Source organism: Sander vitreus, chromosome 14 (genome assembly GCF_031162955.1).
Source record: "Sander vitreus isolate 19-12246 chromosome 14, sanVit1, whole genome shotgun sequence".
Lineage (NCBI taxonomy): Eukaryota > Metazoa > Chordata > Actinopteri > Perciformes > Percidae > Sander > Sander vitreus.
The window spans coordinates 17757322-17777935 of NC_135868.1; the positions used below are offsets into that span (position 1 = coordinate 17757322).

Sequence of the window (20614 nt, forward strand, 5' to 3'; positions counted from 1 at the left end):
CCCTGTGTCTTCTTTCATACACAAACTGCAATTAATCAAAAACAAATCTATTTATTCGTTCATTACTTAATCCGTACAAACATTGAACCAGTAGCGTACATCCTCTGCCTGAAAGTAGCTTGTTCCTTAAAAGGCAATATTAATTAATTTCTCACACACACACACACACACACACACACACACACACACACACACACACCTCCCCCTGTCTCCAGCAGTACACAGACATTGAGTAGTTACAGCATTGCAAGTTCAAAGTTGAGCCGCTCATTCGGGTCATCAATCAAGTGACTGGACCAGTCATACAGTAAATGGATCTTACATCCACCTGTTGTCCTAAACAGCTCCCAATGATTCAGTCCACTTGGAATAAATTCATAGGATTCAATAATGACTTCCTCTCCAAGGAATTTAAAAGTGGTTCAATAACAATGACGCAGCATTACCAATGTGCGGGAGTGACAGCCATCAGTGTCTGCCTTCAAAGCTCGAAGAACTCTGAATAAAAACTCAAAAGTACAGTCGGGAAAACGACAATCAATCTCCTGGTCCCATGTGATTGTCCCTCTGTTTTTTCTTTAGACAATCGTGCCAGTCCTCTTTTCTCCAGTAGATACTCTTCTAGTAATAGTTGAAGGAAAAATTGTGAAAAGTCTTAAAACCACTTCATAAAGTATCAGCAAAGAACAAGAGAAAAATAACATTGCTTTAAATTTAAAAAGACACTGGCCATGTTACTGACCATACAGTGATGATATCTGAGAGAAATTTAGTGTGTATTCACCTTATTCTATATTTTTAGTATGTTAATTTTACACCCCATGGGTATGCACCATAAGGAAACAAACATGGTTTACAACAAGGGTTATTTTAAGATTTAAAGAAGCGTGCCTAAAAATAATCTGCACACTGGCTCTATTTTCTCCCTCTTTTACTTTCTTGTCAGTGATCTATTAAGGCTCCTGAGTGGCTGGCTAGCCTGCCAGTATTGTGGGGCTCTGTTCAATAGCAGGTATGTTCTCAGTACGTCTCTGAATCTGAGTCATTCAGTTCATCATCCCCAGTGATGGAGGACAGTGGGCGCTCCGGTCTGCAGTAGGAGGCGTGGTCAGGCCTCAGAGGGGGAGGGGTGTCAAAGGCCACCCCTTTGGAGACATGGTTTTTGGTCGGGTGGTGGTTGATCACTGTCTGAGTAAGAGAATGTGCAGGCAAAGCGGCTATGGTGACCATAGGGGACGTGGGCATCATGGAGTTGAGGATGAGTGCCAGACAGTCTGCCACATCACGGTTGGGAGCACAGGCCAGAGCTGGAGTGTAACCTACGTATAAGAGAAGAGTGACAGAGTAAAACAAAAAGTTCACATTAGACTCTAGAAGTATGTGTGAATAGTGAGGTGTACGCTACAGAAGTAAGATGAAAGCCGACCGTTCTCGTCCACTGCCAACACACTGGCTCCTTTCCCCAGCAGCTCCTGGACCACCACTGTTAAGCCCTTCCTGGCTGCTACATGAAGGGGCCTGAAAGAAGGTGGATGGAGATGTTAAAGTTAAGTCTGAAATTAGTACATTACCCCACCGCACAGCTGAGTGTCTGCCTGCACCCTGGGAATACTACGTACGTCTGGAGAGAAGTATTGGTGCTGTTGATGAGGTTCTTGTCACTGAGCTTCTCCAGAATCAACAAGGCACCCGTCTCATGACCCTGAGAGGAACAGAGAGCAACAAAGTGATTAACAGGGGAAATTGAAAATAAGTATAATTATAGATGTCTTGCACAATATAAAAAAGCCCTTTGACTCATTCATATTTATAATAAGTCCCTAATGTTTTATTCCATTTGTATATTTGTCACATGTGAACCCATAATACTTACTTATTTTTTCCAACATGTAGAGGAAAAAAACCTTTTAGGACATTGTGTGGAGAGCCTTTAATAAACTCACATTAGAAGGCGATTTTCAATACCAACTCATTTATTTTCTTCTCTTTGGTCAGAGATCCTTGGAGACATGTTAACATCCATAATTCACCATGTCCAGTGAATACAAAAGCATTTCTGTTTCTGTTAATGGTTGTTACCTTGCTGCAAGCCAGATGTAATGCTGTGTTCCTGTTTGTGTCCTGTAGTGTGAAGTCTGCTTTAGCACTGCTCACCAGCATCTCTGCAACACAAGAATGAAGATGGTTACATGTCAAAGGTTTAGAAATCAAAGGCCAACATTGTATCTATGACACATAGCGGGTGTACTGACCCACAGTATTGGTTTGTCCGCTTATAGCGGCCATCATCAGCGGTGTCCTGCGTGTGTGTGTGTCGACCACGTTTGCCTGAGCTCCGTGGCTAAGCAGAAGGGAAACACACTCCACATGGTCGGAAAAAGCTGCAGCGTGTAGGGGGGTTCTGTGTTGACACAAACACAGTTGACAACATACCAGCAGAGCTTGTGCCCACCCTAAACAACTTTCATAAAAACATGTTATTTGAGTCCATTTGCAGCCCTCACCTGCCCTTGGAGTCAGTGGTGTTGACGATATTTGTTCCCAGGGAGTCAATCAACATCTCAGCCACTCCCTCGTTATTGCTCATACTGAAATACACAACACACACTGTCACATACCCTCAGACGAAATCAGACCAGTGTCTATCTACATAAAAACATTCATTGGTACAAACAGACACATCGCTTACACAGCACAGTGCAGCGGACTGAAAGCGTTGCCCTTAATCTTCTTGAACACCTCCTGGTCTAACAACAACTCCACACAAGCATCGTATCCTAAGAAAACAAAGAGAGGATAGAGGTACAAAGGGAGGAACAGATGAGAATACTACATTGTTGTGGCTTCATACAGAGCAGACATGTATCTCAAGTAAGTCCTGCTATGTCCCAGTACCGTTGTAGCAGGCCCAGTGCAGTGGTGTGTAGCCCTGGTTGTCAGTGAGGTGTGTTTGAGTGTGTGTGGAGGTGGTCATGGCCTGCAGCAGGGCACCCAGGACACCCACACGGCCGCAAGCGGATGCCAGGTGAAGAGGGGAGCGGCCCCGGATGTCTCTGACACACACACCGGCCCCCCGCTGGAGGAGGGCCTCCACACTCTCCTCCTGGCCGGTCACCGCCTGTGTGAAAAATCAGAACGTGAAAAATAATATTAGTAATAAATATATCATAATAGAAAAGGATTAATCAAAGTTGTAATGCCAGTAAAAAATTATAAATAAGTTGTAATGTTAGTGGGTTTGTGTGAATGTCTCACCCCTCGGTGTAGTGCCGTCCTCCCCCAGCGGTCCTGATACTCTACACTGGCCCCTTGACTGAGTAGAGAGTACACACACTCTGTGTGTCCATTTAGCACTGCCAACATCAGAGGAGTCCTGTACACAGTGTGGAAATATGACTTAAGACAGTTCATTTGATTTATTTATGAAACTAGTTAAAGTTACCTCCTCAAAGTGAAAACCTCCAGCCTAAGCCATTTTCTCCATGCACACATACAGTATACACACTCACTGTCCGTTGGCGTCTTGTACATCCACATTAATGTGTTGGTCGTTGCTCATGAGCAGGCGCAGGCACTCTGGGTGGCCATTCATAGCTGCGGCAGACACACACACATGCCAGAGTATGACTTTTCTAAAGCAACATGTTTGCCATTTTAAAAGGTAGAGAATAAACCTTGTTCATGTGATGTGAAGGTGTTGCATCCAAACAGATTTCTGCGCCTGAGTATGTAACTGCCTGTATGTATACCTGCAGCATGTATGGCTGTCCGTTTGTGTGTGTAGTCACAGGTCATGGGTGAGGAGCCATGGTGCAGCAGCAGGGAGACACACTCTTGGTGACCCTTGGAGCAGGCCAGGCTGAGGGGCGTCTGGCCCTCTGAGCTGCAAACATCCACTTCCAGCATGGACGATAAGAGAACCTCTAAAGCTCCACAGTGTCCATGGTAGGCCTAAGTCAATGGAAGACACATACTTCTTGTCTGATGTCTAATGGTAATAGATACAGCAGAGAGATAAACCCTGTGTGTGAGAGAAAGACAAATAAAGACAAACTGACAAATCCTTGAACTCACCGCCAGGTGGAGTGGACTGACGGGGGCCTGGCTCTCTGAGTCACCCAGGATGCCTGTTCCTGATGTCTCCATTAACTGAAATAGAGAGATGGTTCCCATATTACTATTTTCAGATCCAGGTTTGGCACACATGGCAAGTCACTGCCTCATTAAAAATTGCACAGAAATGTCATGGTTACATGACATGACATGGTCACACCGCTCCACATGGCCCAAATGAATTGAAAGAGAGGTTAGGGGTACCAAGAGGAGTTTTATGTTAAAACCGTTTTTTGCTAAATGCTTATATTGACCCACCAATTGTTCAATTACAAGACAGAAGATGTTTCACAGTAGTTTCATCTGTGTCAGATTATCTAACCATTATGTTCCCAATCTGCCCAACAGAGGGAGCCAACTACAAATAATTAATCAATATAAGGGCTCATTGTGTTACAGTGGATGACATTTCTTTCTTACCACATCAAGAGGTGTCTCACTTGCCATCTGAAAGAAACAGACAGAGACTTGTGTGCTGTAGTTTTCTCTACAGTTCTAAAAGCTTTTAGCACATGGAAGTGATCAGACTTTAGGACATGCACGATATTTTCACTCTGTGTGGTGGCTGTACGTACCAGTTCCAGGCAGAGTGTGCGTCCGTAAGATGAGGCATAGTGCACTGCACTATAACCCTGCGTGTCTCTAACTCCTGCATCAGCATCGTTCCTCAACAGGTACTCCACACACCTGACAATAACAAAGCCTTCATCTGACTTTGATACTTAACGACAAACTGTATCAATTAAACACAGAGTAGAACTTACTTTCCATCAGTGTCGGCGGCAGCAGCGTAGTGCAGGGGACTGCAGCCTCTCTGGTCCAGCTCATTGATGCTTGCCCCAGAGCCCACCAAGGCAAACACACACTGGTAGTTACAGTTAGCTGATGCATAGTGTAGTGGAGTCCTGGGATGGTCAGAGAGTCAACATCAGCCATTATTTATGCTAGTGAGGACTTACTTATTCCTCTACTCTGCAAAATGTGGTCAAAAGTCTTCCTCTGTCTTCAGACCGTATTTTATTTATATGCCTCACATTCCTGGAATTAAACCACATGCTTGGCTCACCTTCCAAAGTTGTCTTTCCTATTAAAGTCCGCTCCTATGTTTAACAGCAGATTCAGACACTCCAGGTTCCTGGTTAGAGAGACAGCTTTAACAGTGATGTTTTGTTGACATACCAATCTATTGTAATCAAGTGCACGGATAATATTTCAGATGAAAAAAAAGAATGAATGCTGTAACAAAGAAAAGCATTAAAGAGGCTCAGAAATTAAACAATAATAAGGCAGTGAGCAGGAACGATGACTCACCCTCCAGCTGCAGCAGCATGTAGACAGGTCCTTCCAAAGTCATCAGGGGTGTCTATGTCAAACCCTGCAAAAATATGCGATCAGCATCAATTAGGATGTCAACTAGATGATTCCAGTAACAAGAATGGTGTCAGCATGAATGTACCTGAGGACAGCAGCTTCCTGCAGCAATCTGAGAAGCCGCTGAGAGCTGCCAGGTGTAGAGGGAACATCCCATGAATGCCTCTCCTAAAAAGATTTAAGGCAGAGAAGGCAAGTCATCACAGGAGGGTCAGGTGTGAGAGCATAGGCGCATTTTCGATGACAGAAAGAAAACAAAAAAGAGGTTGAAAGAATGGTTTATCCTAAGTTAAAACATCACCCCCTTAAGCAGATTATATTCAGTGGGAAGATAGACTGATGGCTAAATGTCAATTGTTACTAACTTGGCGGTGTTGGCTCTGTGTTTGAGGAGTGCTGTGATGATGAGTTCATGGCCAAAGCGGGCAGAGATGTGAAGGGCAGTGTTTTGGCTCCTGTCCTCACAATCAATCTCAGCTCCTTCACACACATAAATAAAGGGTATATGTATGCATTTGCATTAAAACACTCAGGAATTAAGCAGACAGCACACTGTTGTGGCTCTCACCATTTTGAACGAGGGCCTGAGAGCAGGAGAACCTTCCATGTGTTGCTGCCATGTGGAGGGGAGTCTTACCATCCTTACTCTGGACAGATGGAGGGAGAGATAGTGGAGACAAGCAGAGAAGGACAAAGACGATTATGATTTTCTGTGGAGTACTGATTCTATACAGTATATCAGTGTTGCAGTGCATAGAGATGTACAGTTTAGTGCCAGTGCGGTAAGCTGACTCAGCATCAGAGTCTAACACTGTAGTGTTAGAAAGCTTAGCATGAACAGAAGCTATCTTAGACCCCCTTGTGGACCACACGCACACACCCACACACATATTCCATGAGCAGCTTGCAGCCTCAGGGAGCCACCCCCTCCACCGTCATCTTCCATATGGCCTTGCATCTTGAGGCTGTGGGGACCTAATATCAGTTTCCATCACTGTTACCAACGTGTTCACAACACTGTCATTTTTAACTTTCTACTAGATACTGGGCAGCATACATATAAAAAGCAGAGGACACAGGCTCATTTTATTTGTGTACAGGTGATGTGTACGTGTTTGTATGAAAGTGTGTCTGCATTTGGACACACCGGCATGTTGATGTGAGCTCCATGGGACAACAGCAGCTCCTGGCACAGTGCCCCCTGTCGTGAGGACGAGGCAAAGTGGAGAGCGGAAAAACCCCTCTCATTCACCTGAAAGCAAGGTACCAAACAACACAATTAAACACACACACACACTCTCCCCACGCACATACTATTTCGAACAAGGGGACGCACACACACACACACCTGGTTGACGTTGGCCCCTGCCTCGATGAGCTCACTGACCACCACATCCTGTCCATTGTAACAGGCCAAATGGAGAGGAGTGTTGCCGTAGCCGTTCACCTCGTTCACCTATGCAAGGAGAGAAGAAATCAATGTTTTTGCATTTTATTGACTTGAGAAAATTATATCGATATGATTTAAAACAGCTTTAATATTTACAGTTGAAGATTTATCTAGGGAAAAGGGTTATGGCCCATTATTTACACAACAAGGACATTGCTAGTGTATACATATGTGTAAATGTGTGTGTCTGTACTGACGTGGACCCCCAGGCTCAGCAGATAGTGCACTGTGCTGCTCATGCCACTGGAGGCGGCTGCATGGAGCGGAGTATATGCTTTTTTGTCCTTACAGTCAACCTCTGCTCCACTGGCCACCAATAACTTTACAACCTCCAGGTGACCTGAAACAGATGAGGGAGGGGAGGAAATGATATTGATCAAATTCAAATTTAACTTAAGTCAAGGCACGTTCATTTCGCCATGTACTATTTATGGAAGTGACAACTAGGGAGAGACAGAGGCTTCAACAGTCTCACCCATGTAGGCTGCCCAGTGGATGGCTCTCCTGTCCTTCTTGTCAAATGCATTAATGTTGGCTCCTCTGGACAGCAGCAGCTTCACCATCTATCACACAAAAGGAAATTAACTAGATGCTGACATGTATGTGAGTGTCCTTGTGTGTGTCTAAATGAGACCCACCTCTACATGTCCACTGAAGGCAGCGTGGTGCAAAGCAGTGCGTCCCGCCCGGTCAGACACGTTGACGTTGCTAAGCAGCGGGACCAAAGCCTCAGCACAGCGTACTGCCTTGTTGCTAGCTGCAACATGGAGCGGCGTCTGCCAGTTCTTGTCACGGGCGTTAACATCTGCACTGTGCTTCAGCAACACTGCCACTGCATCCTGGATGGAGAGGGAGAATGGTTCAGAGTGTGCCGACAGAGGCTCTATTTCTAATTTGCCTCAGTGTACTAACAAAGTACACACCAATGTGCGCAAATGGCTATGAATGGGTGGTTTGAAAAGTATTTGCTATTCTTAGGGGGCTTTATAGCACTGAGAAGGAGAAACAACACAAGGGGCTGTGTTAGTGTGGGCAAGTGTGGGCATGTTGCCCAGCCAGGACCAAGCAAAATAGGTAAAGAGATTTTAAAGGTTTATCACATACCAACACACTGCACAGTGGTTGTGTCACTTTACCCTTTTAAGGACAAATCTGTAACATCTGTGAACATCTCGGCAGCAATACTTTTCTACATCTCATGCCAGTAAGGTAACTACAAGATATCCTTTCTGGTATGCGTGTTGCTGCACTAAGCCGTGTTTTCTGCCCCCACAGGGGTTTCACTGAAATTAAATAAGTTGGCATTTTTGTTGCAGTGCTATTGTCAGTGGAAAAGCTCCCTTAGTATGGTTGCATTTGGGTTATCATACAGGGGATTATCAAAGGTATAAAAAGTTACAACCTAATTGTGAGACGAACATAGGCACATAATTACAGTGGAGTCACCACCGTACACATTAGCAAGTGTGTTTGTGTAATGTGTTACCTCACTACAAGAGGCGACAGCTCGATGAAGAGGAGTCAACCACTTGTTATCTTTGGCATTAACTCTGGCTCCTTGAATGACAGAAGGAGAGTGAGCAAGAGATGTCAGAGATAAGTCAACGATGGCAGACACAGCAAAGACAAACAGTGAAAAACCTGTAAAAATGTCTGATCACTGAAAAAATACATTAAAGGCTCAAGATACCTAACAGTAATTGATAGACAGAGTGTGAATAGTAAAACTCTTAAAGATAAACTAACAGTTGAAAAGGCTTTTACCATGCCTTAAGGCTCTGACACACCAACCCAACGGCCGACCGTCGGCAGAAAAGGCAGTTGGCCTGACTGCTTCCCCGAGTTGGTCAAAAAAGTGCCTCAGAACACACCGAAGCGACGCCGACTTGAGCGTACGTTCTGTGCATGCGTGAAACATAATACGTCTCCCTAACAGCAGGCGGCGCTAATCTGTATTGTTGCCCAAAAAATGAAAACTGGCAGCTGATTGGACGAACGCGTCACGTGGGTCTGGCTGCTCCCGGATTTTACAACCGGGCATAATGGCGGCTTCATTCGGAATACAATCTCATATTATACGAAGATAGTTCACCGAAATGCGTTTCTGAAAACATTTTAACCTTAACCCTAACCCTAAGTCACACTCATCCCGCTAGTCATTTCCAGGTTAGCGCTCCACCAATCAGATTGGCCATTGAGTCCGACTGCCCGCCTTCCGATTCAACATGTCAAATTGGCCCAAATGAAGGCCGACAGCTCCTCCGACTGACGACGGCACGGAACACAGCGACCAGACTCGAGTCACTGACCTCGCCAGACTATCCGACGGCCAATAATCAAGTTGGTGTGTCAGGGCCTTTATGCGAAGGTGCTGTTGTGAGTTAACAGTGCACTGTTGGGAGAAGATGGCCTTCAGGTCTGCCAGAAATCTTGTTAAGTTTAGGCAACAAAACTACTTGCTTAGGTTTAGGAAAATATCATGGTTTGGGTTTAAATAGACCCTTTTTGGCAGAAAGGCCCTGAAGGCTAAATCCTTCCATGTGCCAACAGTGCCTAGAAGTTATAAAATTCCCATGATCCTCTGTGGCCCAGCTTGAGGGTTAAAATAGCCCTTAAGCTGCACCTGTTGCTTGCTCTTCACATTATTGAGAAACAGTGAACACAAATACACACACACACACACACACACACACACACACACACAACGCTTGTGTTAGGGTTGGCCCCACCTCCTAACGTGCTCAGCTGACTTCACAGAAAGTGAAGCCGTCATAGACCCTATCAGATGATTGATAAATAACAAGTCACCAAGAGAGGGTGACAGCCACAGAGCAGTGAGCAGACACACAGGCATGTAAACTACTGAGGGAACGGGGAGCAACATGTGGGGAAGAGAAAAATGAAAAACAGGCAGTGGCTTTTGGAAAGTTTAGGAAAACATGGCGTGATTTTTGGTATTATGACTCAAATCTTGTCTTTCTTCAAACAAGTCGAAAAACAGACAATACATTTGTTTCCAATTTAGTTTGACCCGTTTAATGATTTATGAAGGAATGTTTAAATATACAAAGGAATTAATAAACATTAGACAAATATCTCAGAGCTAATATGCACAGATGAAAAATAGGGGCGGATGGATGTATACAGGAATGGTTGCTAACAGCCAGTGTGGATGGATGAGTAAGCTTTCAAGTAGAATTAATACGAAAGGTGGATGGATATTAGCTGTAAATTAAATGGAATGGATGGCTAAACAGATTGATGGCTGGGCTGTAGTGTTTATTACCTGAGAGAATGAGCAGTTCAATGATCTCAGCGTCTCCCAGGTAGGCTGCAGCATGCAGAGGCGTCCTCTTCTCGTTGTCCTGACAGGAGATCCCAAAACACAGAAAAACACAAATTTAAGCATGTGTATTATTTCTCTTTTTCACACAAACATAGGCCTTGAGACACATGCTCACACATAAACGGACATCATGATGGGGTGAAGACATAAATAACATGCCCCAATCAAAATCTATAGACCTCACACTGTTGCAGACCACAAGAAATATGAGACTAGAAAAATTTCTATCATGTGTTCCTCACTTCGCTCTACCACTTCAATACACCAAGCTGCCGCACCCCCACCTCTCTCTCTTTCAGTGTAGTGGCGAGCAATCAACAGAGTGGGGCTATAAACAAATGTCATGTGACAGCAATAGGCCTGGGCCAGTGTTGCTGACTCCAAAAGACTCAGGCCCAGCGTGATGACCCCAGCACTATAGACCCACAAGGACAGAGGGAAAAACAAAGAGTGTGAAAACACAATGTGGTGTAAACTGAGGACATATATTCAGTAAGAATAGGGATGAAGAGCAAAAGCGATGGGAGAAAAAAGGAGGCGTATCAACTAAAGGCTATGTCCTTTAACCATAGGTGTGTGGAAGTGTTAGGAACAGTTCATGTGTCCTGCCCTGATTGACAGCTATATGAGACGGGGAAGCTGCCAGAAGGCACTCTGAGTCAGTCAATCGATCAATTGTAGCCTGCTGGCTTACTGCTGCTCTCCTTAGTGTTTTTTTTTATATGTCATGGTGTGTATGTGAAGCTAGCTACAGTTTGAAAGACAAATACACATGGGTGCGATCAGAACAGAACGCACACACACACACACACACGCACGAAGAGTGCGACTTACCTGAATGTTGACATCCTCTTTCTTGAATATGAGGGAGCGAACTTCATCTGGGTCCACGTTGAAGATGGCTCTTAACAGAGACGGCTACAGAGACAAGGAAATGCTGATGTACACTACTACATACTTGATTTGCAAGGCAGTCAATTTCTATGCTGACAACAGTGTTATCAGTGAGAGTTATGAGAGTTTCAAATGGGAGAGTCTCACACACAGACACTATAATCCTGAGCTGGGAAAGAGCCATAGGTCACAAATGGCTATCACCGATTTGTTTATGACTGTAGCAGCTGCAGCATACATCACACACACACACACACACACACACACACACACACACACACACAATTACGTAAATGTTTGAGTCAGTGAGGGGTTAAAGTTGTGCCCTATTGCCACATGGCGCGAGGCCAGCTGATAAGAATGTAAATAGCAGTGTTAAAGACAAGTGGAACAATTTTAACAAGTTATACAAGGTATGCATTTTCTTTCCCAGAAGGAGGAAGCTGCAAATGAGAGCTACATAAACACACTGAGCACATCTCTTTAATACTATTCTCACTGTTGTTTCATTGATGTACGTCTGACGTGTGCATGAATGTAAGCACAAGCATGAGATGAGATGAGTGCCTGACACGGAGTTGGATTTGTAAACAGTGTTGCTCAGCAGTCATCATAAACAAGGTAATGGTAGGTAACAAAAGTGCATGAGTCCCTTCAAATTAAAGGCTAAAGAAGGTAATGTCAGTTTAAAGCTATAGTGCGTAGTTTCTGCCGCCGCCATGAGGAATTCTAAGTAATGACAACAAAACTGTGATACAAGCTTTCCATGACCGCCCACCGCCCTCAGCCTTGATGGTAAAAAAAAATCAAAGTGAAACTAATCCACAATTTTGGGTTACAATTTTGTATTTTTCCCACATCATCTTAAAAACACAAAAACTTTGTTAGTGTTACATTAAAGATATTGCTGGACAATAAATTGCACAACAGTAACTGGCTAGTGACTGTGATCGTGATTATAAATTTGTCACTAAGATCTGAGCGACAAAGTGACTTTATTTTATGATAACACTAGTCTCACTTGACTTTATTATATGCTCATTATAGCAAAGTGTTTCCTTGTTTTAATATGGCAGGATAAATAATTAGAAGTCTTAGAATTTTAACTCAGACATAACATTGCTAATTTACCCACTTTTCTTTGCGCTGCATCATTATTGAAAATGCACATGCAACATTGACATGATGTTGATTTAGGGGAGGTCTGGAGAGGCATCCAATTTCAAAGCCCTTCTAAATAACAGGATAGATTGCAAACAAAAAATGTAATGGCAATATAAAGTAATTAAGTACAGTGGTTTCCAATGATAACATTTAGTCACATGCACACCTTTACACCTTTTCCCCCAGCAAAGTTATACTACAAGTACTATGATGTGTATTTGCTCCTCACTCTCAGCCTCTCTCAGTTTTCCCCATCCCTCTCTTATTTCGTCCAACTAAAAATAAGTGGGGCTGTCAGACATCTGTCTCATCATGCCTATTACACTGATGACCACTGGAACTATGTCAGAGATCGGAGAAGGTAGAGCACAAAACCCTGTCATCAGAGTAGGCATATCCTCCCCTAAGTTTACACCCCCCTACTCAGTGTAAACTTCAAAGCTTTCATAGGATGAAAATACTTTCTGCTACCATGTTTCAATGGTAGACTTGCCCTTTATACAGCCAACACTGGAGACTACAAAGGCTTAGGCCTTGCTGATAATCTATACAAACCAGCAGTCATCTCACATGGCAGGCTAAATTGGTGATTGTATTTGGTTCTATATTTAGCAAAGGACGACAAGTGTTGGCAGTGCATTGTATTTTAATCCAATGGGACGTGTAACTATGCACTTCAGCACAGGTTTGAACTTCAGGCCAGGTATGAGAAATGCATTGGTCTGTGTAAAACCCCAGTGAATGCGGTCATTCACAATAAACTGTATATAAACCTTAAACATGGCAAAACTGCTGCTGAATCAGCAAACTCTAAATTAGTCAACGAAGAACCAAACAGAAGGACCCATCTCACCTTGTCCTCCTGAGTGGCAGCCCTTCGAGAGGCATGATGGGATTTGCGGTCTGGGGATGATTTGGGCTGGGGAGGTGTTGGTGAAGAGGAGGGCTCATCCTCCTCCACCTCCTCCAGCACCACGATACAAACACGACTAGCCCGCTCTGACCGCATCAGGAAGAAACACTCACACACCCCAACACAATCATTCACTCACACACTCGCTCTCTCTCACACACACACACACACACACAAATACACAGTGTACCCTCTTACATACGCGCAATTCAGGAGCACAAAGGTCAGCAATAAATCCCACACACAGAGTGATTTCCTCATAAACAAACACTGCACATCTTCATGTTAAATCCAATGTAAAATCCAGCTCTGTCCTCTGTCAGTGTTGCTTTGCTGCATGTCTCGTTTCTCCTCTCCTCCTATCTTTAGCCAACACTCGCACTCTCTGTGAGCAGCAGCAGCAGAGACAGCAGGGAATTCCTCTGCGTAATGGTGGTGGTAAGCGGCATGCGGCAGAATGAGCTTGGGCTGCCTAGCAGCGCACAGGAAGCTACATATCCTCACTGCTGTGCTGCAGCCAGGAACACACGCATACACACACATCAGATGCAAACACACACACACACAGACCCTGTGATTAGCGTGGACGGGGGCCGCAGAAGCCAATGTATGAGTGGGCATGCGTCGTCCGTTTCAGGCAGACTGCTGAAGCCAGCTCTTTCAAAAGAGGAGACAGAAAGAGGGAGAGGAGGGGGAGGGGAGAGAGGGGCAGAGAGAGAGAGAGAGAGAGAGAGAGAGAGAGGAGTAGGAAAAGAAGAGGAGAGAGGGATAAAATAATTGTAGGCAGGTACCTAGAGCACTACAAAACACAAAGAAACCTAAAGATGAATAGAGCAAAGGACAAAGGGGTGGCTAGTGATGGGAATGGGTGCAAACTGGTTACCGAAAGTTAACTAAAAAACAAAACGCAAAATACAGAATGTAAAGGCCCACAGATTAAGAGGGAGAAAAAAATGAATGGCAAGAGAAGATAGAGATACTGGACTGAAGGACAGTTAGGGCCATATTTTGATGCCTGAATATTATCAGGTCACTTGCTGGACAGTGCCAATTCACGATTTCCCTGAGAGTTCATTACAGTGTAATAACAAAAGTGTCAGTAGAGTGATGACGCTACAGTAGAGAATGATGATGCAGCACTATTGATTCTTTATTGAAAGCCCTGCTACCTTCAGCAACCAATGCAATGTTGTTTGTTGAGAGCTTCAATACTGTCTGGTTATCTGAATGTTTACTACTGTATTGTGATTTTCTGATCCTTGTTTCATGGATTGAGTGCTCCTCCACTCAACACAGCTCTGATCTTTGGTATTGTACATTAAAGTAATGGTGTGAAGCACTGAAGGTCTCCTTATATTCTTCTAAATGGTCAAGCTTGAGGCAATCTAAAAAGCTGTACCTCATGCAGCATGGCAAAAACGAAACCATGTTCACTATAATGTTTTGTTTTTAGAATTTGTTAAATAAGATTTTAGTGGGCTGCATATTCATAAAGGTTGTGCTAAAATAGAAGTGACATTTCCTTCCAAATGTGAGAAAAGAACATCTATACCAGATCTGTGTTTGTATGCGTTTGTGTGTTCCAGTATCCTCTTTGGTGTATTGGTGGCATAGCTTCCAAAGTCCCCATCTCCTCATTATGAAACTGGATCAAACTGGCTTTGCCAGAGAATGTGAGGGTAGCTAACAAGACCAGTCTGTACGTGCATGTCAGTGTGTGTGTGTGTGTATCTCAGTCTCCTTCATATTCAACACAACTCCTAAAAAGAGCAATCTTGCCAAGCCACACAACCCCATTAACTTGGAGGGAGGGACGGTGCAAGGGAGGGCAAATAAGAGAGAGCGATTAAGTTGGATGGAGCCTATGGAGGCCTACATTTTGAGTCTAATAGACCTACCATTTATAAACTTAATATGAAACAGCCTTACAATCTTTCTGCTTCTACAGCCACTGAATTGACATTACAGATTTGCCTCAAAGGCACAAACAAAGAATGATGATTGGGAAGCAAAGTACATAAAACAACCAATGTTTTGTCTATCCTTCTTGCTAGCACTGGGGATACTCTCAGGAACGTAGCCCAAAGATGTTTACAGAGCAGATTTGTTGCCATTTCCTAAACAGATATGAGTCTTTGTGTGAACTGTGTGTATTTATTTGTTTAAAGTTGTTATCAGGACTCAAGCACATAGGCAAGCAAGGCAAGCATGTGAAAAAGCTAGAAATCATTTTACATACAGAACAGAGCAATTAATGCAAACTGAGCATTCCTAAACACAAACAGCATGACAGTCTGACAACAAAAACTGAAAAATCTGTTTTGTGATGTGCTTTCATGAGGCAGGCAGAGCTCAAATGTCTGCTCCATTAATGCTGTGCTGCTGCTCCGTCAGGAGCGGGACACTAGGAAACATACAGAACCCAATCTCATTGCAACAACAAAAGGATGCAGGTCAATATTATCACAAATACCCACAAATAACACAACCCAATACAACCCCTGAGCTTTACTTCATGTGAGAGGCCCAACATGAAAGTGTGAAAATGTGTAAGTGAAAGTATGCAGCTTGCACTGACCTCTGGTCTGACCATGCGACAGGATGCACTGTGTATAATATAACCCAAGTCCAGAAACACAAAGGCCGCCATGCATGTATGTGCTGGGACCATAGGCTGGGACACATTCACATAGACAGCAGCAGTGACGATGCTAACTTCCAGAGATTTTAAAGCTTTTAAAACCAAAGACAGGGTGATCTGTACTAAAGCTTTGATTGATGTCTTTAGTCATATCTAAATAATGTATTTATTATTCTGTAGTCTATTTAATTAGCTATTGTATGGAATTTCTTCTCTGCTTTCATTGAGTGTGTTCTGTTAAATGCCTTCACCATCTCTCTCTTCAGGCAGGGCCATAGCCTGGTTTAGGACACTCTCTAGATGCCCTCTAGAGGACAAATAGAAGCCATTGCAAAATATGACACTCCTGTCCCTCTGAGGACTATTTTTGTCCCTTTGTCCAGTTCTAGATCTACTCACTCACACACACTCTTCCATTTTTCGCGTGACTGTTCGGAAGACCGGTTAGACAGGGACAGGCCAGAGCTGCACCATCATTGACCCACTTTGACTGAAGTTCATATTTACCGACTCCACAGCTACAAAAAACTATTACTATAACCTACAACCAACGTACACAACAACCTACGCGTTGAACCAACACATTGCCTAATAGGATTTTTATTTCTAAACACTTGCCATAATTACTTCAGTGAGTGCAACTAACAGTTTTCATTCAACTATTATGTAATTATATTCATTGATGTAAATATTTAGTGTAAAATGAAAATAAAACTAAGCACAAACGGTAAGGACATTTGCGTTTGGTAGATTATTTCTTTGTATATCTTCTAACAATGATTCTTGCCAATAAATCTTTTACCGTTGGAAAGCCTGATTATTTCCCCTTTAAATGGTGCCAAATTTGTAAGGAACACGCATTTGTGGGATGAGCAGCAGAGCCGAGTATGTGCGTTGCGCCCATGAAAAATTTGCCAAATCGTCCCAAGAAGACGGCACCCCAAGAAGACCGTTTCCTCATCCTGTCAGCACTTAGGAACCGTAGGCAGTCTTCTATAGATTTGCAGTCAAGGTTTGCAGAATTATTTGGCCGACGGCTCTCTGCACAGACAATTCGGAACAGACTGCACGCAGCCAATCTCTGGTCTCATAGGGCTGCCAGGAGGACTGCCATGACTGACCTTCACCGCCAGGCCCGCTTGCGCTAGTATCGGCAACACGTGCCCTCGAATCTGAACATGTGGAGGAACGTTATGTTCAGCGATAAGTCCAGATTCTGCCTACGGCACTTGGAGAACGCTTTGCTGATTGCTGCACTGATGGAGTAACATCTTTTGGTGGAGGGAGTGTGGGGGGGCATCTCCCTAACTGGAAAAATTAGGCTTGTCATCATTGGAGGCAATCTCAATGCAGAGAGATATCGAGATGAGATTCTGCAACCAGTGGCAATCCCATATCTCCACAGTCTGGGACCAAACACAATCCTCTATCCTCCAAGATGACAACGCTCATCCCCACAGAGCGGGGTTTATCAGAGACTACCTCCAGAATGTGGGAGTGGAGAGGATAGAATGGCCTGCCAGCAGTCCTGACCTCAACCCCATTGAACACTTGTGGCATCCGCTTGAGCGTGCTGTTCGTACCAGAGAGACCAACATGACCATGTTGGCTGACTTGCGACAAATGCTGGTTGAAGAATGGGATGCCATCCCACAGCAGTGTGTGACCAGCATGAGGAGGAGATGCCAGGCTGTTGTGGCTGTGTGTGGCTCTTCCACACGCTACTGAGGCTCCTGTTTGTGAAATGAATACATTATGATATTGCCAATATGTCTTGTTACTTCAGACTTCAATCACCCAATCAACACCAAACGAGAGTTAACAAAGAAAAGCTGTTTGGCATTGTCAGAGAAGATTTGGCAAATTTTTCATGGGTGCAACCCACATACTCAGCGCTGCTGCTCAGACACACTCACACAAATGCATGTTCCTTACAAATGTGGCACCATTTAAAAGAGAAATAATCAGGCTTTCCAATGGTATAAGATGTATTGCCAAGAAGCATTGTTACGATTTGGTAGATTAAGAAATAATCTACCAAACACAAATGTCCTTACTTTTTGTGCGTAGTTTAAATGATGACCATTGACGATCACAAGTTACCAGAGCCCAAAACAATTGTATGCGTTGCGTTGTCTGGCTGTCACAAAACAATTGCACTCGAGTTACAATGGAGAAGAGACCGTAAAATAGGTTTAAAAAGCTGTATTCAAGAAATATTTGAAATGTTTTGATAATGTAAATGATTAACAATTACAGAAATTCAGTCAGATTTTCTGTTGATTGATACATCTGCTAATGTAATTGTTTTCGTAATGAATTACCTCCCTCTATCTTTCAAGCACATACATACACAACCAAATTATCTGGTTAACTAACAAAATAATGTGTGTGACTAAAACAACAATGTTTAAATCCACTATTTTGTAACTGTTGCATGTGTCCATTACAAAGCCCTGTGAATCACTGCCTTTAAGCCCCAGCAGTGTTCATAACAACTGATTTAAACTTGCGGAAAGTGTCTATCATGACCACAGCTGGAGACTTTAGAACCAGCACCACCTGCTATGTCTGACAGCCTTTCTTATCTCCAGCAACAGGTGACTGCCCACAGCTGCCCCGGAGAAAATGTGCAGGGAGCTGAAATAGACAGCTGACAAAGCAAACTTCCTGGGTAGAAATCGGCCTGCGGTCAGTTATTCGGAAATATGCAATCCAATTCAAGATAACACGTTTCACCAACTTTTAGGAAATAACCCTATCGGGTGGCGTAATACTTGTCCTGCATGAGGTTAAGTTGCTAACTAGCATTAGCAGAGCAGGGGAGTTAGCCACCCTGTTAATCTAGTAGCTATCCAGCTGCGTTCACCAGTCCATCACCACTAGAAACAGCAACAAACAGCAACAGTCCAAAACACCATCGAAGAAAACTGACCGACACACAGCCGCGTTAACATTTTGTCTAAGTTCACGTAAGGAAACAGGTGACATGACGTTAGTTACGTTAACTGTTTTTTTGTTTGTTTACTGTTTAACGTTACCGCTAGCTAGCTAGTTAGCTAGCTAACATGTCAAATGTCAGTTGACTAAGAACGATAGCAAACCTAACCAACATTAGCTTAGCCATTAACTAGATAATCTTGTTAAAATTTAATTTACCACCAAGAATAAACGAAGCTGTTTCATGTTAGTAAAGTTAAGCTAAAATGAACAGTCACCATGACATGGTGTTCAGAAACGATAACTTACACATAAACACTCAAACAAACAAGAGTTAATCAGTTTTACAAAAAGTAACACCGACGAGTTAAGGTAACGTTATAAGTTTAGTTAGATAAGGTTACCTGGTCTTGTATCTTTAAAACAGCCATATTCCCCGTGTAAAGCCAAAAGGAGGCAGTATCTCGCCCGGGAGTTAACGTTACTGTGAATTAACCGGGAGAAACTGAATGAGGACTGTATGGAAGCCCATTTCCGCCAATGTGATGGAAAGTGACTAAGTATCTCAAAATAATAAGATAGCGTCGCAAGTCAGTGAATTAGTCTCTCAAAATAATGACTTAATCTCAAAACAATGAGTAACACAAATAAACACAAATGATCCCAATATGATCCCCTATCAAACTGATTAAAGCAACGCGAATATTCGCTCGGCCTCAGTGTAATTAATTATGAGGTAGCATCTCAAAATAATGAGTTAGTATCTTAAAAAAAGAAGAGAAACTTTATCAAAATAATAAAACATTCTCAAAATAAGACACTTTCAAAATAATGAATTAGCATTTCAAAATAATGAGAAGCTTTCTCAAAATATACTAAGTCATGTTTAATTGTGTTCCCAGCCGGTGTGGTTGGCACCAACATCTTTCTCTCATCAATAAGGCAGAAATAACCACTATTCCTGCTTTGTAACATTACCTTTCTCTTTTTACGTCGATGCTTTGTACCTGTTGTGGAACTCCCAGTCGGAAAATCAAGCGGTGTCATGTCTGGATTAATAATATCTGGACGAGCAAAAAGCACAATCATTTTCACTGCCTTCTCCAAGAAGTAAACGTTACGTCTGGATGACTTCCACTTCCAGCGCTACTTGAGGTCTAGATTTAGCTGTTTTGTAATTGCAATAAACAATAAAAAAGTATGCCGATATTACATCATGCCAATTTGTAATTTATGCTTCGTCGGGTCTGTCCGCAAGAAAACAAGCAAACATTTAAAAATACTCGTGTTCTACATGGGCTATGCATGCTAACATTGTAACTGCTCCATCAACACAACATACATATAATTTCAGAACTATCATGTAGTCCAACTTCTCCACTTACTTTTTCCCAAGAAAACTCCTTTTTCGTCCGGTCTATGTACAAATAGTGAGGTATGCTACTAGAGCTCTGCCCACAGACAGCTACAGCAATTTGTTCCTCCATTTATGATTCAACTTCAGGACATTAGGAGAATCTAAACATGCGTCTTTACATTGACTTTGTATGTAATTGCGCCACCGAATTTGGGTGAAAACTCCTTGGTGTGAATGTACCATTACATGATCTTTTTTTCCCCCATCACATTAGCGTGATGGGCTTCCATAAAACACAAACTCTCTGGACTGGAGTCAAACAGTGCAGCCCACCCCTCTTCCTTCCTGCTATGGACAGACCAGACTCACCCCATCATGGGACAGACATGACAAAACGGGAAAGTTGGGACGGTCACCAAACTGCA

General features: G+C 43.2%; 1 protein-coding gene across 2 annotated transcripts; it reads right to left on the reverse strand.

Moving 5' to 3' along the window:
• Positions 1-31: 31 nt before the first annotated feature.
• Positions 32-19372, reverse strand: LOC144528479 (serine/threonine-protein phosphatase 6 regulatory ankyrin repeat subunit A-like). 2 transcript variants are annotated; one of them, XM_078267082.1, is made up of 29 exons: positions 19237-19372; positions 11115-11198; positions 10221-10299; positions 8421-8491; positions 7573-7773; positions 7410-7497; positions 7132-7274; positions 6833-6940; positions 6632-6736; positions 6053-6131; positions 5850-5964; positions 5570-5652; positions 5425-5488; positions 5180-5248; positions 4878-5018; positions 4689-4800; positions 4534-4560; positions 4075-4149; positions 3750-3951; positions 3510-3594; positions 3256-3373; positions 2896-3118; positions 2690-2777; positions 2505-2588; positions 2253-2401; positions 2080-2162; positions 1620-1702; positions 1427-1518; positions 32-1319 (listed from the first exon to the last, which is right to left on the reverse strand). In XM_078267082.1, the coding sequence occupies exons 1-29, from the start codon at positions 19261-19263 to the stop codon at positions 1021-1023; spliced, it is 3177 nt and encodes a 1058-aa protein (XP_078123208.1). In that variant the 5' UTR covers positions 19264-19372; the 3' UTR covers positions 32-1020. The 2 variants fall into 2 exon arrangements, with proteins under 2 accessions (XP_078123208.1, XP_078123207.1); XM_078267081.1 differs by lacking the exon at positions 19237-19372 and adding an exon at positions 13192-13401.
• Between the last annotated feature and the right edge of the window lie 1242 nt (positions 19373-20614).

Excerpts from the sequence above, each read along its gene's own strand:
- LOC144528479 (XM_078267081.1), bottom strand. The coding sequence starts at position 13,347 with ATGCGGTCAGAGCGGGCTAGTCGTGTTTGTATCGTGGTGCTGGAGGAG. Across the intron at positions 5,249-5,424 it reads CATGCTGCTGCAGCTGGAGG|GAACCTGGAGTGTCTGAATC; the intron begins GTGAGTCATCGT and ends CTCTCTAACCAG. Across the intron at positions 4,801-4,877 it reads GCCGCCGACACTGATGGAAA|GTGTGTGGAGTACCTGTTGA; the intron begins GTAAGTTCTACT and ends TGTTATTGTCAG.